Source organism: Seriola dumerili, unplaced genomic scaffold (assembly GCF_002260705.1).
Source record: "Seriola dumerili isolate Sdu_G_001 unplaced genomic scaffold, Sdu_1.0 BDQW01000478.1, whole genome shotgun sequence".
NCBI lineage: Eukaryota > Metazoa > Chordata > Actinopteri > Carangiformes > Carangidae > Seriola > Seriola dumerili.
Window position 1 is genome coordinate 4,376,714 of NW_019174733.1, and position 19,649 is coordinate 4,396,362.

General features: G+C 40.3%; 1 protein-coding gene across 3 annotated transcripts in view; it reads left to right on the forward strand.

Moving 5' to 3' along the window:
- The window catches only part of LOC111235350 (muscarinic acetylcholine receptor M3-like), a 75,604-nt gene extending 57,937 nt beyond the window's left edge, over positions 1 to 17,667 (forward strand). For 2 of the 3 annotated variants that reach the window (XM_022763783.1, XM_022763782.1), the window contains one exon: positions 13,703 to 17,667. In XM_022763783.1, the coding sequence (XP_022619504.1) occupies positions 13,722 to 15,674 (1,953 nt within the window). In that variant the 5' untranslated portion in view covers positions 13,703 to 13,721 and the 3' untranslated portion in view covers positions 15,675 to 17,667. Of the gene's footprint in view, positions 1 to 13,087; positions 13,216 to 13,702 lie in introns of those variants that run through there. The other variant, XR_002665678.1, reaches the window with a different exon arrangement.
- Positions 17,668 to 19,649: the final 1,982 nt, after the last annotated feature.

The window sequence follows — 19,649 nt, forward strand, 5'->3', positions numbered from 1 at the left end:
CACCCAATATAAAATATAATTGTAGGCTATAAACTTTGTTGTGTCACTCGCCCACTGGCAACCATTGAACATGTTTCAGAGTAAGGGCTCTTTAGGTGCCTCTGTTCTCAATATGTGGACTCCAGGTTTGTCATATATAATTTGACCAAGACCTTTCTAAACCTTTTTGATACTGGTGAATCAGTTTCTTTTGTTTCTCTTCATTTTCCTCTAACATGTAACATCTATGTGCTTATGGACTGCAAATGAAAATAAACCTTTTGGCAAAATCTGGCACATTGCTATCACATTGTGTGTATTTGTTTGTATTTCCCTGATAGATAAATAGAGTAAGAATGGCTTAGGATTGCACTTTCCCTCCATTAACACTCTCACTTTTGCTTGCTCTCTTACGCTACATTGAAATTGAAAGTGAAGCGAATTTTTTTTGCCCTGGTGAGCTTTTTGCACAGTCTGTGTTTATCCAGCTCAAACAGCAAATGTATCTACTGTACTTGTGTGACAGCTCAGACTCTGACTGTTGTCAACTCACCAAAAACGCCAGTTTCTTTCTTTTTCTCTGTATCTTCATTAATTGGGATAAGTGCACATTTTTTGTTCCATTTGAAACATTGTCAACTAGAGAAAATGTACTTCTGTTTGTTCTCACTCACATCTTTGAACTGAATTTATATGGAAATCCCACTATTTCTAAAAATGTGCTTTGCCTTTCATATACACATTTAAATCTTCATCTCTCATGATTTTTTTTAACCAAGTTCCAGAAAAACCCCAAACTCTGAGCCAGCCATAACTTCTCTACAAAGTATGTCCGTGTAATCACTACCCAGTCCAATTCTGTTTTGAAGTCAATGAATTAAATATAACGCAGTTATATTGAAAGGTCAGAGGACCATCAATTAATAATACAAGAAAGGTAAACACAAATAAAGTAATCCAGCGGACTAAATAGTTTGATAAGATGCTGTGTTGGCAAAGCTATTAAATATTAATAAAAACAAAGTGAGTCCAGCTTTGTAAGTACACAACAACCTTCTCCAATGAAATACACAGATTTATGATATTATGCACTGCCTGGGATCCCTCAGACTGCAGGAATGGAAGAAATGGCATTCTGTTCATCTGCACAGTTAAGCTGTGTGTGCGCATGCATGTGCAAAACAACCATATGATCAAGCCCACCCACGGTGCCTTTATGTTTGAGAGGTTAATTTTTAGTTTTCTTCTTTTCGGTTCCTGTATCTCTAGATCTACACATCAGGGTCTGGTTCATCTGGTGCTGGTTGAAAGAGAGTGGGATTTTGATGCTAAGAGAGACAGATGACACTACTGTGACCTCCAGTGATTAGCCAGTGATTAGGGAATCAAATTCAAAAGCTATCTTTGGCTCCAGTGCCACGTACAGACACGTCACCTGGGTTGAATTTATTGGATGAAATAGGATACACCCTCTGCTAAGTTCTTTTGGGGGAGGGGAGGGGACAGCCGGAGAGACAGCAACGTTTAAGTGAATGAGACAGAGTGCGTGTATGTGTATGTGTGTGTGTGTGTGTGTGTGTGTGTGTGTGTGTGTGTGTGTGTGTGTGTGTGTGTGTGTGTATGTGTGTGTGTTTCCACGCCCCTGCAAGTGTTCATGTTTGTAATACAGTTAAGGCTTTGTTAACTGTCTATGGAGCCCTTTCTACATCCGCCAAGAGAAGTGTTTGGACTGTATTATAACCAGTCCTGTCAGCACCACCTCTCTTTGTGGCACTATGGTACTTGGATCGCTCTCAAGACTTTCCTGTAATCACCTTGTTGACTCACTGCCCCGTCGAGTGTTTGAGCTTTGGCAACTGATGATGATGTGTGTGTGTGTGTGTGTGTGTGTGTGTGTGTGTGTGTGTGTGTGTGTGTGTGTTTGCATGCCTGTAAGTGTGTTAGTGAAAGGACGACAAGAGTCCGTGACAGAGTCAAGGTTTTTTACGGGTGTACTTCATCAGCGTTACGTCATGCATGTGGCGTAGAAGCACACGGTAATAGTAGTAGACATTGTCCTGATTATCTGACAGCCCTCTGTCCTGAGATGAGAAATCTGTTTTGTTCCACCTCTCTCATGTAAACACATAACCTCTCACTGCTGGATAACTTCCACTCCTCAAACAGGAGGTGTGACTACTTATGTCTCCTCGCACATTCCAGCTTCCCCCCTACAATATCCTTTCACTCTTCTGTACCCTCTGCACAACCCCACATCTCTGCCTCCAGCATCTCAAGACCCCTCTCTTCCTGCTGAAGCATGTTTACATAGGAGTGAGTGTGTGTTTTTTCTCCCTCTCTGTCTCTTTCGAGTTCCTGTTCAATAGGCAGATGGTTGCACTTCCTTTTAAGGATTGATTGCAATAGCCTATCACCTACATGTGTATAGCATCTGTGTAGGGTTGTGTCGAAGTGCAGGCGTGAGGAGCTCAGCAAAGGGTCAGGCCTGGAATTAGCCTCACACGAAATGACATTTTTTTTTTTTTTTTCAGCGTTTGGATCGTGGGAATTGTCAGGAACTAGCTGTCACTGTGGCGACTTTAATGCAAAAGTCCTTCTGTTTTTTTTTCTCATGTTCCAGTCTGACGTCCACCATAAAACTAATTTCAGTGACAGTAACTTTGCTTTTGTTTTAAAAGGCACACAAGGTATGCACTGGCCCTCATCCAGGTTTAGATTTACTGTGAGAATGAAAGAAAGGTTAACTTGAGCTTTCTCTCATCCTCAAGTGGCCGCAGACTTTTGGTTTGACATATTCCTGAGCCATTCTTCCACTGTCTCTATTTTGCCTCTCTACTTTTCTTCCTGTCTCCTGCTTTCACATACACACATACTACACAGGCATGTCTAAGTGGCTTAAGAGTGCCATGTCTAAAGAGTTCCAGCAGCTTGTTACTGAGGCTGTCAAAAAGCACGGAGACCCACCACCGAGGTGAGGATGTGTGTGAAATCCCATGAGCCTCTAGCAGTGGTCAGACGCATAACAACATCCTGCTTCTCTTTCCACGTGTGGGGTTTTCTCCTCACATCGAGCTACTCTAACACAGCAGCTGAATCCTGTAAGAATAAGAATTACTTTCATATGTATACAAGTGTCTACAATTCGGTTAATACATGTTTGGGGAAAATTTGAGGCCCACTTCTTTTTAAACAGCAAACTTCCAACTTCCAATTTAAATGAAAGAATGTGCTGTTTGTAATTTCCCTCCGGAATGACACATAGAATCATTTTCTGATCTTGCTCCCGTGTCAGCAGGATGTCAGTGCCTTCTTAGACTCTGACTGATCTGACACAGGTTCAGTGTGTGTGTTAAAGTTACTGCATCGTTAACAGGGAACGATCATGCTCATGATTAAAAGAAAACAATGACACCGATGTTGATTCTGGAAGAAGATGGGAAACAAACAGTGGTTTCCTATATCAAAGTCCAACATCTTGTCGACCCATCCGGTGGTCCCCAGAGGGCTCTGCCACTTTAACATAGCATATGTGCTTTTTCTGGGTGTTCACTGAATCAAATAATGCTGTTGGTTTCGTGGGAGGACAGTCTGTTTCCAAGATATGAACATATCGGAATAATTATTCAGTTATTTATGATTATCTTTGGGGAAGTGAAAAGCAGTTGGTTAAGGTTTAGGAGAGCTCATGGTTAAATATTAAAAAAAACAAACAGACACAACTGAAATATGAGACAGGACATGAACCCTGGTCTCCTGTGTTGAAGTCAAAGACTTTGTACAACCATCCATCCACCTCAGCCTCCTCTCTTTGCCTCTGCTGCAGTGTGAGAATGTTAAACTACTTCCTGTATTGGAACTAAATGTTCCTGTGAATGTAAATCATGATTTCAAATTAACTGCGTATGAACGTTGGAAACAGAGTTGCAAAATATGCAGCCTGCCACATGTTCAGATTTATAAGAACAAAATGTAACTGACAAAAAGCAAAAGACACAAACCTTTGGAAGAGACGTGCGCATCTTAGCTTACACATATTGCACCTTGTAAATAGTTGGGCTGTCCCTCTACCTGCTCTCGATACAACAGAGATCTTTCCAAGTACCAGGGGTTTGGCTGGATCCCAGGCACAGCCATCCTTGGCTCCCTGCATAACCTCTCACACTGATTATTATTTCACTTCCTCACATTGTTATTTTATCAGACTAAGCTCCCGTCAAACTGTCGTCTGTTTATGGGACCGTGGTGCCAGTGTGAGCAGGACTCAAGACACTCTGCAGCAGTAATCGGGATTGCAGCAAAAAAAAAAAAGACACCTCAATAAAAGCAGATCTCCTGGCTGCCTACAGTCATAAAGGAGAATAAACAAGGTTAGGGCAGAATAATTATGCTGAGCTGCTTCCTGGTATTAAGGGACTGACGGGACTTCGTCTATTGTACAGACACTAGACTTGTTTTTCTGGCTCTCCAGGCAGAAGAATTTACACTGGACACATTTACACTTTCCATCTGAAGAGCAGGATTTACATTTGATGACTCAAGTATTTATATTTGTGCTAATGTACACACATGCCTTAAACAATCCTAGAGGTATCGAATGACAACATGGGTGGATTTTTGCTGGAAGATTCCTTCTCTCCTTTACAGTGAATAAATGTGAACACACATCTATTCTGACGACAATATCAAGAAGTGTGAAAATGTATTTTAGATAACAACAATTTTTCTTTCCCCTTCTTTCTCTGAGCTCAAGTGTGAACATATATAACACATGAATGAATAACAAGACCCAATAGTGCTCTGTTCAACTAGAGCTTGATCTACTCTGGCACCTGGCCTCAGATATGCTTTTTTTGTCAGAGTCATTGTTTGTTTGTTTTTTAGCTAAACTAGTAGCTTTGTTACAGTGATAGCAATGTTGGTCTGTCAGTCCACTACTTTGGTCCAGACTGAAATTTCTGTTTCTATTTAACTATTGGATGGATTGCCATAAAATTCTGTACAAACATTCATGTTCCCCTGGGGAAGAATCCTAATGACTTTGATGATCCCCTGACTTTTCATCGAGCGCCACCAGCAGGTCAAAGATTTACTTATCCAATGAAATATCTCAACGTCTAATAGACCTTTTTTTTTTAGTGCTACCACGCGGTTCACGTTTGTAGTTTTGAGTGAAATGTCTAAACACCTATTGAAAGGATTGCTATAAAATTCACATTCACATTCCCTTAGGTATGACCTGTTGTAACTTATCAACCCAATTTAAAAACCTCCTCTCCTTTAACCTCAGCAACCCTTAACTAATTCAGGACCGACTGACATCAGAAAACTGTGATTGTCTCGGAATTGCTGATGCGGTGCAAATGTGAACTCAGTGTAGCAATGTGCTGGCATCAGTCATTAATTTCCTATGAATGCTGGGAGATCAGAAATACCAGAGCGCAGAGCACTGGCTGGTGCAGTCACTTGCTGACAGGGGTCATTTGCATTCAGTTTTATGCAGATTATGAGCGACATAGTGTAGTAACTTTGTTTTCAATATATTATCAAAAACCATAGCAAATTACATTATTATATGTTAAATAAATATTTGTATAATATGTATAATTTCAATCATTATTATATGATGATCTAGTTATTATGTATAGATTCAATTTTCAACAATTTAATGCAACAAAATTCCTCACAAAATCCAAACAATGCAAAATAATACCCACTTGTGACTTCAGACACAGTGGCCAGAAGAGAAAGCTATTCAGAGACTTGACTCTACACACATTAGCTTAAAACATGCACCCTAAATGTTAATCACCATGGAGAGGGTCCTGTCATCTAGTGCAATAACTCATCACAGTTTTTCTGGCTCTTTATTTCACCTTATCTCTTCAACGCATCTTCTGATGTTTGCTGCTTGGGTGCAGAGAGCCTCTCATGCACTGTTTGTGATAAGGGATGAAATGTTGGCTGCTTGTTGGGGAGACATTTCTTGTCAGTTGGACTTTAAGATGGAGGCTTACGGAGGTGTCTCTCATAAATTACAGAGACATACATGTATGTGAAGTTGAGTTAGTGTCCTTATTTGACTCTTGGCTCCTGAGAAAAGGCACAAATATAGTGTCTGACACTTCATTACTAAATAATGCAAATGCCTAATATTAATAACACATGGACTGTAATAAACACAAACCCACATTTGAACGGATGTGGTTTACAGGCAGCTATAGGGATCAACACGTCTGAAATACAAGCACGATATCAGCAGATGGAGATGTTCCCTAAATGTCTAAATGCCATGTTAGTTTTGGCAACAAAACAAATGTCTAGACAAACATTTTTCTGCATATTTTTTCCAGTATTATCAGACATATGATGCGTATAATCAAGCAGACAGGGTCATATTAATTTACTTTCAAGTAATTATAATTTATGATATAAAAAAAAATGTTTCAAGTAATATAGTGAAAAGGGATCTATGGATATTAAATATTTTGGTGACCTTTAATAGTAAAGTTGCATAAATCTTCATTTTAATATTGGATCATATCAATAAATCATATCAATAAATTAATGAAATCAAATTAGTATAGTTGTAAGATTTCAGTCACGGATAATTTTGCCGTACGCTCAGCACTTACTGTTACCACGGTAACAGTAAGTGCTGTTTAAGAGCGCACGTCCCAGAATTCTTGGGGCAGCAAGCACTTCTTGAGCTGCTATTGTGTCAGAAATGCAACAGAAGAGCAGCTGGTGTATCTGTTTTAATAAAGAAGCCTGTAAACTATCAGCCTTTTATCATCATGCCATGAGTAATGACAGACTTGCACATGGCGTGGTGGTAATGTAAGGCGAGATTGTGCTTGCTGAGGTGTGGAGCATGGCTGCTCTTTTTTGTTCCATTGCTCCCTGCAACATTTAGAACTGATCCACTGTCAGAAAGGCTGAAAAGCATCATGTCTTGTTTTGCAGATGCAGTTTAGCCAAACAATTGCAGTCAGCACTTACCTCAGAAACAAATCGATTGATTTTCCTGTTACTGCTTCATAATGAATGTCACCCCATATTTCCCTAGTTCAGTGCATCACCAGTAGGAAATGTTTGTTTTGCATTAGCTGTAACTTCACGGCATTTTACAGCTGCAGGAGAGTGAACAACAGTGAGGCTCATATCAGCAATGCTGGATTACATACATACTGTGCATTTCACGTGAATCCCCCATGTGTATGAAGCCAGTTTGATGACAGACCTTACCACTAGCAATGAAAACTACTGTATTGTGAAGTAATTGCTAAATGTAATTACACTGAATGGCTATGACAGGAAAAAAGCAGACCAGAAACAGTATCAAACGAACAAATGGTTTTTAATCTCATGAAAATCTGAAGGATTATAAATTAAAACAGTTTAATTCCTTCAGTGAAGGTGGCTTGTAATCTAATAGATAGCAATGTTTGTTTCTTCCCTGAACTCCTGTCAAAGATTGAATTGGTGGCAGAAATGCTTAAAGAGGATTGGTTTTAAAATAAGCAGAGTAGCTTCTAACCATCTGTAACAGTTGGCAGGTAGGGCTGCAGCAGCTGGCTCTGCCTCCTCCTCCACAGCTTCTCCTCTAACTGCTTTTGAAGTTTATGGGTCATGGTCGCCCTCCACCATTAGACACCGCCCTTATTTCAATGGCATCAGTCTCGTTACCATTGTGCCTTTCAGCGGCGCTCCACCAGCGATTACGTGTCCAGCAAATCAAATTTTACTTTTCTCACCGAGACAGACAATATTGGTTGACGTACTTTGTGAGCTAAACCGTGATCTACAGGTTTCGCAACCTTTGCTTGGAGGAGGTGCTGTACAGGACAGGCTTCACAGAATAACGCATACTTAAGATTTGCCTGTCTGAAAATCTGTGAACTTTTGGAGATGGACTCCAGCAAGTCCATGCCAACTCCTGCCAAGTAGTCACTAAATGCTTGTTCTTGTCAGCAATGAGTACCTGACAGATGGCCTTGTGCTATTTCACAACCCCTGCCACCATCTTCTGGCAGAAAGCCCATCATCACCAGCTTGTGATAGATTTAACTCATCCTCTGCAACTACAAAGTCTCTTTCTTTGAGGGAAGGATAGAAGGATAGAGCCAGCACTACTTCACTACCTCTTTACACTCTCTGTCTGATGTAACTGTTAGAAAAAATAACGAAATGGGTCACTATGATTTAAAATATAATTAGGTTGTAGCTATTATATCCATCTTTCATATGTTTATATATAGGTACAATTATACAACAAAACAAAAAGATCATCCATTATCATGTTAACAGCCTATAGACAGGCAGGTGGTGGGGAAAGAGCAACAGACTCCAGTTGCTCCTCTAGTATCATCTCATGCTCTGTGTACAGCTGGACGATGTATAGTATATGAAAAAAAAAAGCTCTCAACAACTTTTTGCGCAAAGGTTAAGGACTTAAATAAGCTTCCTGAAGTGCTCCTTCTGTGCTGAATAGCAGCATATCTATGCAGAAGTTGCTTATTGGGCTACCAGAAATCAGAGGCCGTTTTGTGATGTGTATCAAACACCACATGTTTTGTCTCCACTGCCTAGAATCCTGATGTAGTTGAAAGCCATTCATAGTTATACATTTTATTATTGGGTTATTTTAATTTTGCCTTTACTCCACAATTACCATGCAAAGACATTCTGAAGTGTCCCAATATTAGTGGATTCACCACGGACACATCACATGATTTTAGTATGCTGAGGGGGATATATTGATTCAAATATTGATATCCATTTGTAATGTTACCCATATTGTCCTCCTTTATATATCCTCCCCTGGTGGTCACTGAGAGTGTCTGTGTGCTTGTGTCTCGAATAAGGGAGAGCCTATACTTAAGGTCAAATTGTGTAAGGTTTATAGCTCCCGAGTTATTAGCTGTTGTGGCGTCACCTCCTTTTATTAACTTAAAGTTGGTAAATATCAAATAGATTATAGATTCTACATACAGACTCAGTAATCCACACGGCGTATGCATCAATCTGGAAATGGCTTTACCTTCCCTTAAGTCTATTTTTAGCAAATGCGACTGCAGTTGTAGGTTACGTCATCTGTCAGTCATAGTATTTGCAAATGTAAGAGAAAACTTCTGGGTCAGAGTTGGTCTATTCCCGGTTTTGCTTACCAGCAAAGCTGCATCAGTAGATGGGAATCAATAACTGCAGCAGCAGTCGGTGTTGTGGTCTGATCACATTTCACCCTGAAACAAGCAGCCTCACTACCTTTTATCACTCAGTACAACCTGGAATGGGCATGGCATATATTTGAATGTTATCCCTTGTGCAATGCATCATTCAGCTTTGAGGGGTAGCAGAGGCTTTACTGACACAATCTAGTGGATTGTTTTCTAAATAACACATCCCTATGAGAACAAATAGAAGGCATCGTTTCTTTTAATGCATGGTCAGTGTATCACTGTGTAAAGTCCTGACTCTCTCCTACACTTGCCGTCTGTCCTCTCGCCAAAGGCAGCAATCTGCATATTGCGTGACAATGCAGCACTGCCCAGCCAGTAACAGCAATGACAGACTCACTGCTTGCATCTGCTGGGTCGACTAAATATGTATGCATTCAGTCTGTAGTTGCTTTCTCGGAATTGCAAGTGCCCCACAACTCTAGTATTTGTCAGTCCCATCTAGCTCTCCAGTTGTTGATTTGTTTTTCTCAGTCTGTACAGCCAGGGTGTTTTTTTGTTTTGTTTTGAGTTTGCTCTGAGTCTAGCTCTGCTTTGTTTGGCAGTAACCTTGTTGTGTTCAAGACAGGTATGCTTAAGATGTTTCTAGAATAATGCCTTATTATAGTAAACCTCTAAAACCCCTGTCTGTCTCCAGATGTCTCTCTGCACTTGGCACTTGGCACTAGCACAGAGGTGCTCATTACAAAAGGTGCTACATGAGCAATGGTAGACCAAATTGTGAAGTTTTAGACAGGACCACACCAAAAAACAGACACTGCTGATTAATCCTCCTTTACTGTTTACCTATGTAACAATTGGGAAAAATTAAAATTTGTCGAACAGATTCCCTCTAACTGAAGGTATGTTGTGGCGCTCAAGGAGTTTCCAAAGTGACCAAGATTCAAATTATAGCAGCTTTAACCTTTATTAAAAAGTGCTTGTCAACATGACTCATGCTTGCTGGATATCATCTGCCCGTATCACTGCTCTGCTAGATTAGTTGCTGAAAATAGAAACCTGAAATGGCCGTGTATTAGTCATCCAATCATTTAGATGGATCCTTGGACCCAACTTGGATTTCGCTGTCCAACCCTGCTGGGACAAATGCTTCAAAATGTCAGGGAACACGTTGTGTTGCAACACAGTAAACGACTATCGATCTCTCTTTCTCTCTCTCTCTCTTTCTGTGTACCTGAAACCATCACACCTACGTGCCTGGGAGTCAAACTTAAGATATAAGGCTTAACGTGGGCTTGGGGAGATAGACACTATAATAGCTTCAACTGGTTGTCAAAGGTCTAGCAAGCCCACCCATGTTGTCATCCGCCACATGCAGTTTTTATCTGAAAAGGCTTGATCAGTTCAATTTTAGGGAAAAACAAATAACACAAAACCACTCTCCCTCTGTTGTACAGCCAGTTTCTGCTCCCAGGGGACGACAGATATAAATTCATGGTAGTTAGCCACTGCAATCTGAGGCAACAGTAAGGCTTAATTGTTCCATGTCTAAATATTTTTCCCATGGTCTAGTCAATGTTGTGCATGACAATGGAGCATGAATAAATGGTATAAATATACAGACACATAGGGTATTTATTGCTTATTTTTGCATACAAAACTAGACAATGCAATCAGTGCAACTGAAATAATTGTCATTGTCATGTCAGTGTATTGTATCCTCTAAATCCTTGCATGTGAGGGAATCCTGACCCTCCTGTGCCTACACTGAACTCTCCCGTGACTCTCAAAATGAGACAAGAGAGCAGGTACAGGGAATCTGACATTTGGCCATTTCCCATAGGATCAGGGACTCTGTTCCCCTGACAGGATATGAATCACTTCACTATATTTATTTGCCTGATTTTCCTTTTTTAAAAACTTTATTGTTCATTTTTTCTAATTTTATTTTTCTTGTGTTTACAGTTAGTCAAGGTAGAAGATTATAGACCGATTTCCCCACTGTTTAGGCCTTATCTTCTCACAGACACATTTTGCCCTCGTAAGCCAATTAAAAGATGTTTAACACTCATTAGTAACACATTGCTGTCTGACATGTTCAGAAGAATTTGCTTTGTGAAAAGTTAAAAGTAGACTTTGTTTTCTTAAGAGGCTTTTAAGTTTGCTGTCTGACGTTGCAGTTCTTTACATTTGCTTGTGCAGGCTTTGTCGTTTTATAGTCAATTTGGAGTTGTTGGATTTTTTTCTTTTGTATTCATCTGGTTTTGATTTTCATATACATGCGTATATGTGATGATGTATACGACGCATTTATGTGACTGCTCATGCTCGTGTAAGATAAACAGCATATGCATGAAATGAGCGTACTATCCATGTCCGCAGTGGGGAATAGCAGAGAGCCTCCTGATGACAGTAGCGTCGGTGTGTGCTCAGTGTCACAAACGGCTGTTAGTCCCTGTTGGCTACTCGGGTTCTTTAACAGCTCCGTGGGAGGTCTGAGATTCTGTCAAGGCACAGGTGCAGCACTCAGCTTCAAATACCTTTCCCTGTGGGATGAAATAGTGTGTGTGCGATTGTGACTTTATACAGTATGGGACTGCTGTGGCTGTGCTTACATGTGTTTGTCAGCACATGTATTTGGCAGGATATTTGTGTAAATGGTGTGTCTCGTGTGTGTGTGGCAGTTAGGGTGGGTGAGAGGAGGGGTTCGATGTTCTTACTTGTCCCCCATTGTAAGAGATTGTTTGTTCCCGTAACACAGGATGGCTCTGGTTGGATGGTTTTAAATGAACTATTGTCATAAACGAAGAAGACAGTGTTAACGGCTTCCATAATAAAAAAAAGAGTTAATGTGCTGCACTCTGTACAATCACCCACAGCTGATTTATCTGAATCCCAAAACAAAAGTCTATTATATTGATTGCTGCAGTTCTCAAATCACATTTTATCATATTTGAAAGTGTTACTAAACACTAACTTAAGAGAGATACATATTTGTCAAAAGAAATTAGTGCACCCTAATGAACACACATTTATTGTTTATTGTATGCAAATATAATGAATTAAGCTATACCCGTATTTATACAAATATATCGCACACTTTTTTTAACAGAAAACTTCCTCATTTTACTATATTCGTGGCTAAGCATCTCTTTTTTGCTTGCAAAACACAAACATACATATACATGCACACATCTGAATGCACCACATTATACCACAATAATAATGAATTATCTCAGAGCAAAATTGAATGGGACAGGCAAAATGGCAGTTCCTCATTTTATTATCCAAAAATCCATAATTACTTTGACAAAAACAGCAGGACCTTCTGTTTATTGTTTGTGTTTCCATTGTGGAGTGATCCCCAATCAAACAACAAACAGCACTCCCTACTCTCCAGGATCACGTCTCCATTAGCTCTTGCAGTGCTATTTGATATTTTCTCTCTATTTCACCATTCAGTTTTGTCTCTGCATAGATTTCTTTGTCCAAAATGTGTCTTGAACCTTCTCTTTCTTCTTACGAAACACCAGAATGAAACACCATGAAACACAATTCTGGGGACTAATTAGGTAGCACCATGAATTTGCATGATCAAACTGACACCAAAAACCTCTGTATTCAGACAGGAAAAAGAAATGCCAGAATACCTCCCAAGGTTTTCTCAATTGATTTATCTCCTTTGTCCTCCATTCCTTCTGCATACTGCAAGCCCACACTTGTTTTCTACATGATGTTATACCCTCCCAATGTCATTAGTTTTTTCTTTAAGCCTTTGGATTTGTGTATGAACAAGTACTGCACCTGCTGTTCTCTGGCTGCTGTCTGTCATGTTCATATTTTAGATAAATCAGTCAACAAAGTTTAAGCAGCAGAACTACAAAACATATCGCCAGAAAACTCTTTTGACTGTGTATGTGTTTGACTGACAGACTGATAGACAGACTGACACCAGAGCCACATTTTGAATAAACTCCCCGCCTGATCTGACGGGGGGAAACCACCTCCATCCAAGGCCTGATGATATGCAAGGTGCAATTCCAACACAGTCATCTTTACAGACTAGGTAAACATGTTGGGGAAATACAATACCTGTGTGCAAGTGAAATGTCTTTGCAATTTGCTGGGTGTCATAAGTAACAGGTGTTGGTTGCAATCCTTCTCTCTCACTGAAAGTGTTGCCTGTTTAGCCTCGTTGATTCAGATGTCAACTTGTAATTTTGATGTATGGCTTGCATTTTATTTACAGTGTGTAAACAGATCGTATACAAATTAAGTTATGAGTGATTGTTTAACAGGAGAGATAAATTAGACACAAACATCTTTTCAGTCTTTTCAGACACCCAGCTTGGAAGGATAGGTTTCTAGCCTCACCTACTGGATATGAATAGGAATGTCAGCTACTCATGTGTTCCTTATCCATTTCATTCTCTGTCACTCTATCCTTCTCCCCCTTTCTGCTTCTCTTTTTGTGCCAAGCCCCTTTTCCCTCCCTCTCTCCATACCTTCCTACCTCCCTTTTTCTCTCTTTCTGTCTCTCTCTTCAGAATATGCCAGGACATAACAATGAGCTCCAACAGCACAGACCCTGGTCTCTTCCTGGCTGCCAACACCTCACCACCAGTGGCAGGAGCCTTCCCACAATCCAATGCTCTACACCAAGGAGGAGCTGGAGGAGCTCACTGGTTGGTTTTTCATGTGAATACCTTGGATGATAACTCTTCCACCAGCAAACTCTTAAACTTCACCTCAGAATCCCAAAATGGGAACAGAACTACAGCCACCGATCCCATGGGTGGCCACCCTGTGTGGCAGGTTGTCCTCATTGTCTTGCTGACAGGAATGCTGTCACTGGTCACCATCATTGGAAACATCCTTGTAGTGGTATCCTTCAAGGTTAATCGCCAGCTAAAGACGGTCAATAACTACTTCCTGCTGAGCTTGGCTGTGGCTGACCTCATCATAGGGGTCATCTCAATGAACCTCTACACAGCTTATCTTGTGATGGGCTATTGGGCCATGGGCAACTGGGCCTGCGACCTATGGCTGGCTATAGACTATGTGGCAAGCAATGCCTCAGTTATGAACCTGCTGGTCATCAGTTTTGACCGCTACTTTTCAATCACCAGGCCTTTGACCTACCGAGCCAAACGGACCACAAAGCGAGCTGGGATCATGATAGGCCTTGCCTGGTTTGTTTCTCTTGTTCTGTGGGCCCCAGCCATCCTACTATGGCAATATTTTGAGGGTAAAAGGACAGTACCCTCAGGTCAATGCTACATTCAGTTCCTCACAGAGCCCACTATAACCTTCTGCACAGCCATGGCGGCTTTCTATCTGCCTGTTACAATAATGAGTGTTCTCTATTGGCGCATTTACAAGGAGACCCAGAACCGTTCAAAAGAGTTAGCTGGGTTGCAGGGTTCGGGGGGTCATGGTGGCATAGGAGGAAGAGGTGGGAATGATGGGGGTGAGAGAACCCGTTTTGTCCATCAGACAGGAAGTGCTAGAAGTTGCAGCAGCTACGAGCTGACCAGGTTGTCCAAGAGGAAGAGCACATGTCGAGAGCTGGTTGGTCGCTTCCACTGCTGGCCTGGGGTTCGTTCTTGGAGACCTGGTAGTACACGGCAGGTGGAGGGTGATCCAGATCAGAGCAGCAGCGACAGCTGGAACAACAACGATGCTGCGGTCTCGTTGGACCACTCTGGGTCTTCAGAGGATGAGGACTGCGGGGGAGGAGAGATGATTTCCCAGAGTCATGCTATTTTCTCCATTGTTCTCAGCCTGCCTGGTATAAAGGCTGCTGTCAACTCCCAACTCACCTCATGTGAGGATCTGGATGCAGCCACAGAAGAGGATCCCCTCAGGGGTGCGGAGTATAACCGAGACAGTCTTTCAACAGTCACCACCAACACCACTGCTGCCACGACTCCAGATGGAGCAAACAGTTCAGAAAATAGCTACCACCAACACTTCTGCTCTCGCAAGATTCAGTCAATGCCTATCATCCAGGCTACATCTAACCAAGGCTCTCTGGATGGTCCCTCAACAACCGCTACCACTGCCACTGCCAGTACTACCACCACAGCCAACAAATCTCCCTCTGTCCCAATGTCCTTCAAAGAGGCAGCTATGGCGAAGCGTTTTGCAGCCCGAGCTCGGACTCAGATCACCAAGAGGAAGCGCATGTCCTTGGTGAAGGAGAAGAAGGCAGCTCAAACTCTCAGTGCCATCCTCTTTGCTTTCATCATCACATGGACACCTTACAACATCATGGTGCTGATCAATGCCTTCTGTAAAGTTTGCATCCCGGAGACCCTGTGGGCAGTAGGGTACTGGCTGTGCTATGTCAACAGCACAGTTAACCCCATGTGCTACGCCCTGTGCAACAAGACTTTCCGCACAACCTTTAAGATGATACTGTTGTGTCGGTGGGACCAGAAAAAAAGGAGGAAGCAGCAGTTTCAGCAGAGGCAGTCAGTGGTCTTCCACAGGAGGATTCCCAGGGAGTCTACGTAAAGGACAGGAAGTTTGGATGGTTGATAACAGAGAATCAAAAGATTTAACATAGGAGAAGGAAAAGGAAGAAGCATCCATTTAGTTGTTTCCGTGGAGTTTCTTTACTTAGAGATCCTTAATGCGTTTCTCTGCTGGGATGACAAACACAGCAATCCTGTGCGATGGTCTTAGAGTGTGTGTTCGTGTTGGAGCATCCATTTAGCAAAGCTGTATGTATGCGTGAAGGACTGTAGAAGATGAGGTCCAGAGATGAAACATTTCCCTCTGTCCTTGAAGAACCATTTCACGCTAGTACAGCTGAGAGAAGATGAGTGGAAATAATAGAAAAGGGCTTTAAAATGCATTGCAGGAGAATTATTGAAGTGCAATTGACACAAGGGGAAAGGATATCTTTGTCACAGGGTTGGGTGATTCACCTTTCTTATCATTTCTCTCTGTGGGTAGCTAGATCTGTAACATGCAGAGTGGTTTTGCATTTCAGACAAAACTATGTATCTGTAATACATCACTGAAAGCCAAAACAAAAACTATTTTGTGTTCACAGGCTTCTACTTGTGCTGATTTGACCTGCCATCCTCTTGACTGGCATGTGTTTTTATCAGAACTCCTGTACATTGCCTTTCTACGTGGATATAACTTTCCTGTGTCTGATGGAGTATAAAAAGTTCTTAAATTGTGTCCTTACTTTTCGTCAACAGAGATTTGTTATTTTTGTGATATTCATCTTTGGTTTTCTAGATATTCCTGAAATTTTGAGCCAGTCTGAAAATGATTCTTCTGATGAACTGAGTTGTGAATATTCTGTGTGGCACCACAGTCAGTGAACTGCTGTTGTGTTCAATGTGATTGTTGTGGTTTTTATGGTGGAGACAATAAGTACATTGGTTGTGTTTTATGTACTTGCGGTTTTCTGTCAAGAGTATTGATTATACAATGATAATATTCTGTTTGTGTACATTTGGATATTTCTAATACACAATGATTGGCTGCACACACACAATGATGTCCATTTATAAAGATATGTGTTTTGATTTTACTCTACCTTTTAAATTTCTACAAAATGACACAACTAAGGGACTCTTTGTTAAAGGCCACCTATCTTTGATATAGTAGAGCAATGGTGGCCTCTAGTGGCTTGAGAAAGGCCTGTTGTCCAGGAACTGTTAGTCCAACCTTTACAGTGCAATTCTGCCAATATGAAAACAAAAATGAGAATTTTTTAATCATGATTATGCATCCTTTAAGCTGTTTGGCCTCATGAATTAGCATATAGTTCATAAATTTGATTTAAATATCATATTGGCATGTAAAAAAGAATGACCACAGTCATTGAAAGTATAATATTTAACTTTCTGTCATCATCTGTTTTGTTTTTTTTTCATATGATTTATGGGTGAACTATTTCCTCTTTAAAATTACAAAGCAATTGATTTGTAAATAGAATTGATACCTGTCTTGGTCTATAGTACATCAGGTTTTCTACATAGAAAGTGGGCAAACACCACATACCAACAAAAGTCAACATAAAGACGCCAGCTAAGACAAGAATTTATTTTTATTTTTATTTGTAATGCACATTATGTTATTCTTATCTTAAGTAGATGTTTTTACATTGTTGCTGCACCCAAATCTTTCAGTATGAATATTGTGCAAAAGGTATTGGAGATAAACTGTATCATGATGACTGGCATACTGAGGAATGAATAGATTGGATTATGTTGGATACAGTGGTCATGCATAATGGTATGACTTATGTGCTGTTTGCAAAATGAGATGTTAAAAAAATATCCCATGCCTGTCAACAGTGGGTATTTTGTCTGCTTTCAACACAGTGTGCTCCGGTGTCATAATAGCCTACACTCTTCATCAAAATATGAGATTTTTGTACTTAAATATCGGGAATGTAAACTACCAAAATGGTGAACACAAACATTTTGTTACATTTCAAGTATGCCAATCATACTCATATTTTAAGTCAATAAACAAACAAAAAACTTTTTGACAGAAACTATTTGTTTTTTTTTGTGTCACAAATCATGTCATGAATGTTTTCATTTATTTTTGCCTTTAGGGTTAATTCACCCAGAGTATTGCAAATTATTACAAATTCACATCTGAGACCAGTCTTGTACTACAGCAGCTGAGCAGCCAACAAGACCAGTTCAAGGCACTTATCTGGAGTTTTTGGCATCAGTCCTACAAAGTCAGTACTGTTGTGAGCCATTAGTTATTATTTGTTCTGTATCAGCTGTAAATATGTGAGGGGGATAATTACATTCTTGTTTTCACTGTCACAGTTCATTAAGTGTAAGTTACTTTAATTTTGGTGCTAGCCACAAACCTCTACACCAACTGTGCAATATTAGGTCTGTAATGACGTATTTGAATATGCTCACTCTTGTGATAATGGCCTATATTGTTTCTGGGAGACTTGTTTTGAAGAAATATGCTGCAATATTGTTACATGCTCCTTGTAAGACGCTCCAAATCTGAATCTTCTCTCCAAACCATTCATATTGAGGTCTAGACTTTGTAGTTGCCATTCTATAATTTCCAGTCCACCAGCAGTGTCTTTAATAAGTGTGACCTTGTTATCTTAGCAGGGTACTGTGTCATTATAGCATTTCCTGCCATTCAAACATAGGGGTGTATTCATTTATATTTATGAGTATCCATGATGCCTTCACTCAAAACCAAATCAACAACTCCAAACTCTTTTATCATACATTGTTCAGTGATTCTCCACCATGCTTCACTGAAAGTTGTGGACACGGGTTTGAGAGTCTTTGAGATTTAGACTTGTTCATCAAACCTGTTCAGATTTGGGGAAAGATAAATGCTGTCCGCAATGGTGATAGTTTCAGATCCCTGCCACCTCGAGCACAATTATCACAACTCCCTTTTTTGTGTGTGAATGTTGCTCTAATCTTCCAGTTGTAAAAATGAATAGCTTCTTTTTCTAATGTTTTTCTTTAACTTCAACATTTTGTATGTAATTGAATTATCTTATAGTTTAACTAGTCTGATCAGAACCTGTAGAGATGAAAGTCACAGACGTGTGCTGACGCAGCTGCAATTAATTAGTTGATTGGAGGGAGGGACTTAAAAGTGGCACCAGGGTGCACCCCAACCAGAAGTAGAAAATACTGATCCACTCGATACTACGGGTGGAGGTGGAAGCTTTTGTCTAGTTTTCTATTACATATGACCCTCATCATTGTCTGACACTGCAATAAAATTAGTACCGAGGGACTGATTTTAACCAGAAACTGAATAAACACAAGTGTGGTCTTTGACTTTTGCACAGTTGTGTATGTTCCCATGATGTGGCCTGATGAAGTTAGTGAGGGGAGTGTCAGACAGTGCTAATGGGAGATGGCCAAGGAGACAAGACATGTGATGAGGAAAATACCAACTTCATGTGACCCATGGCTAAGGAGCGGCTCATAGACGAAGACAAACACCCATTTGTGTTGTTTTCTCCATTCAGTGCTGAGGGGAATCCACCAGTCAGGCAAGTAGACTCATTTATATATTTATCAATTTTAAGACAAAATCGAAAAGTTTTTGAGCGTTTTTTTTTCTTTCTGTTTCATATATTGTTTAATTTGACTACAAATTTCATAAATTTGACTCATGCTGCTAAATGATTACATAACGTGTGATGGTTTTACAAAGAAGAGACCACAACCTGTTCTGAAGTACTCAAGAAGAAAAGAAAACCTTTATCAGTTATTAAGTATTTGGACAAATACAAACTTGAATGGGTTAGCTGGTTATTTCTGGTAAATGTTCTTCTTATTTAATTAGGATTCTTATTTCAAGAATGCATGTCATTTATTTATTTAGTTGTGCGTAATGTGTTAAAAACCACTGAATTCACATTATTATTTCAAACCATTTACACTAAGTAAGAAAGGATTGGCAATGTTTAGAATTATTGATGACAGCTTGACTTTGACTGTACCACACCCA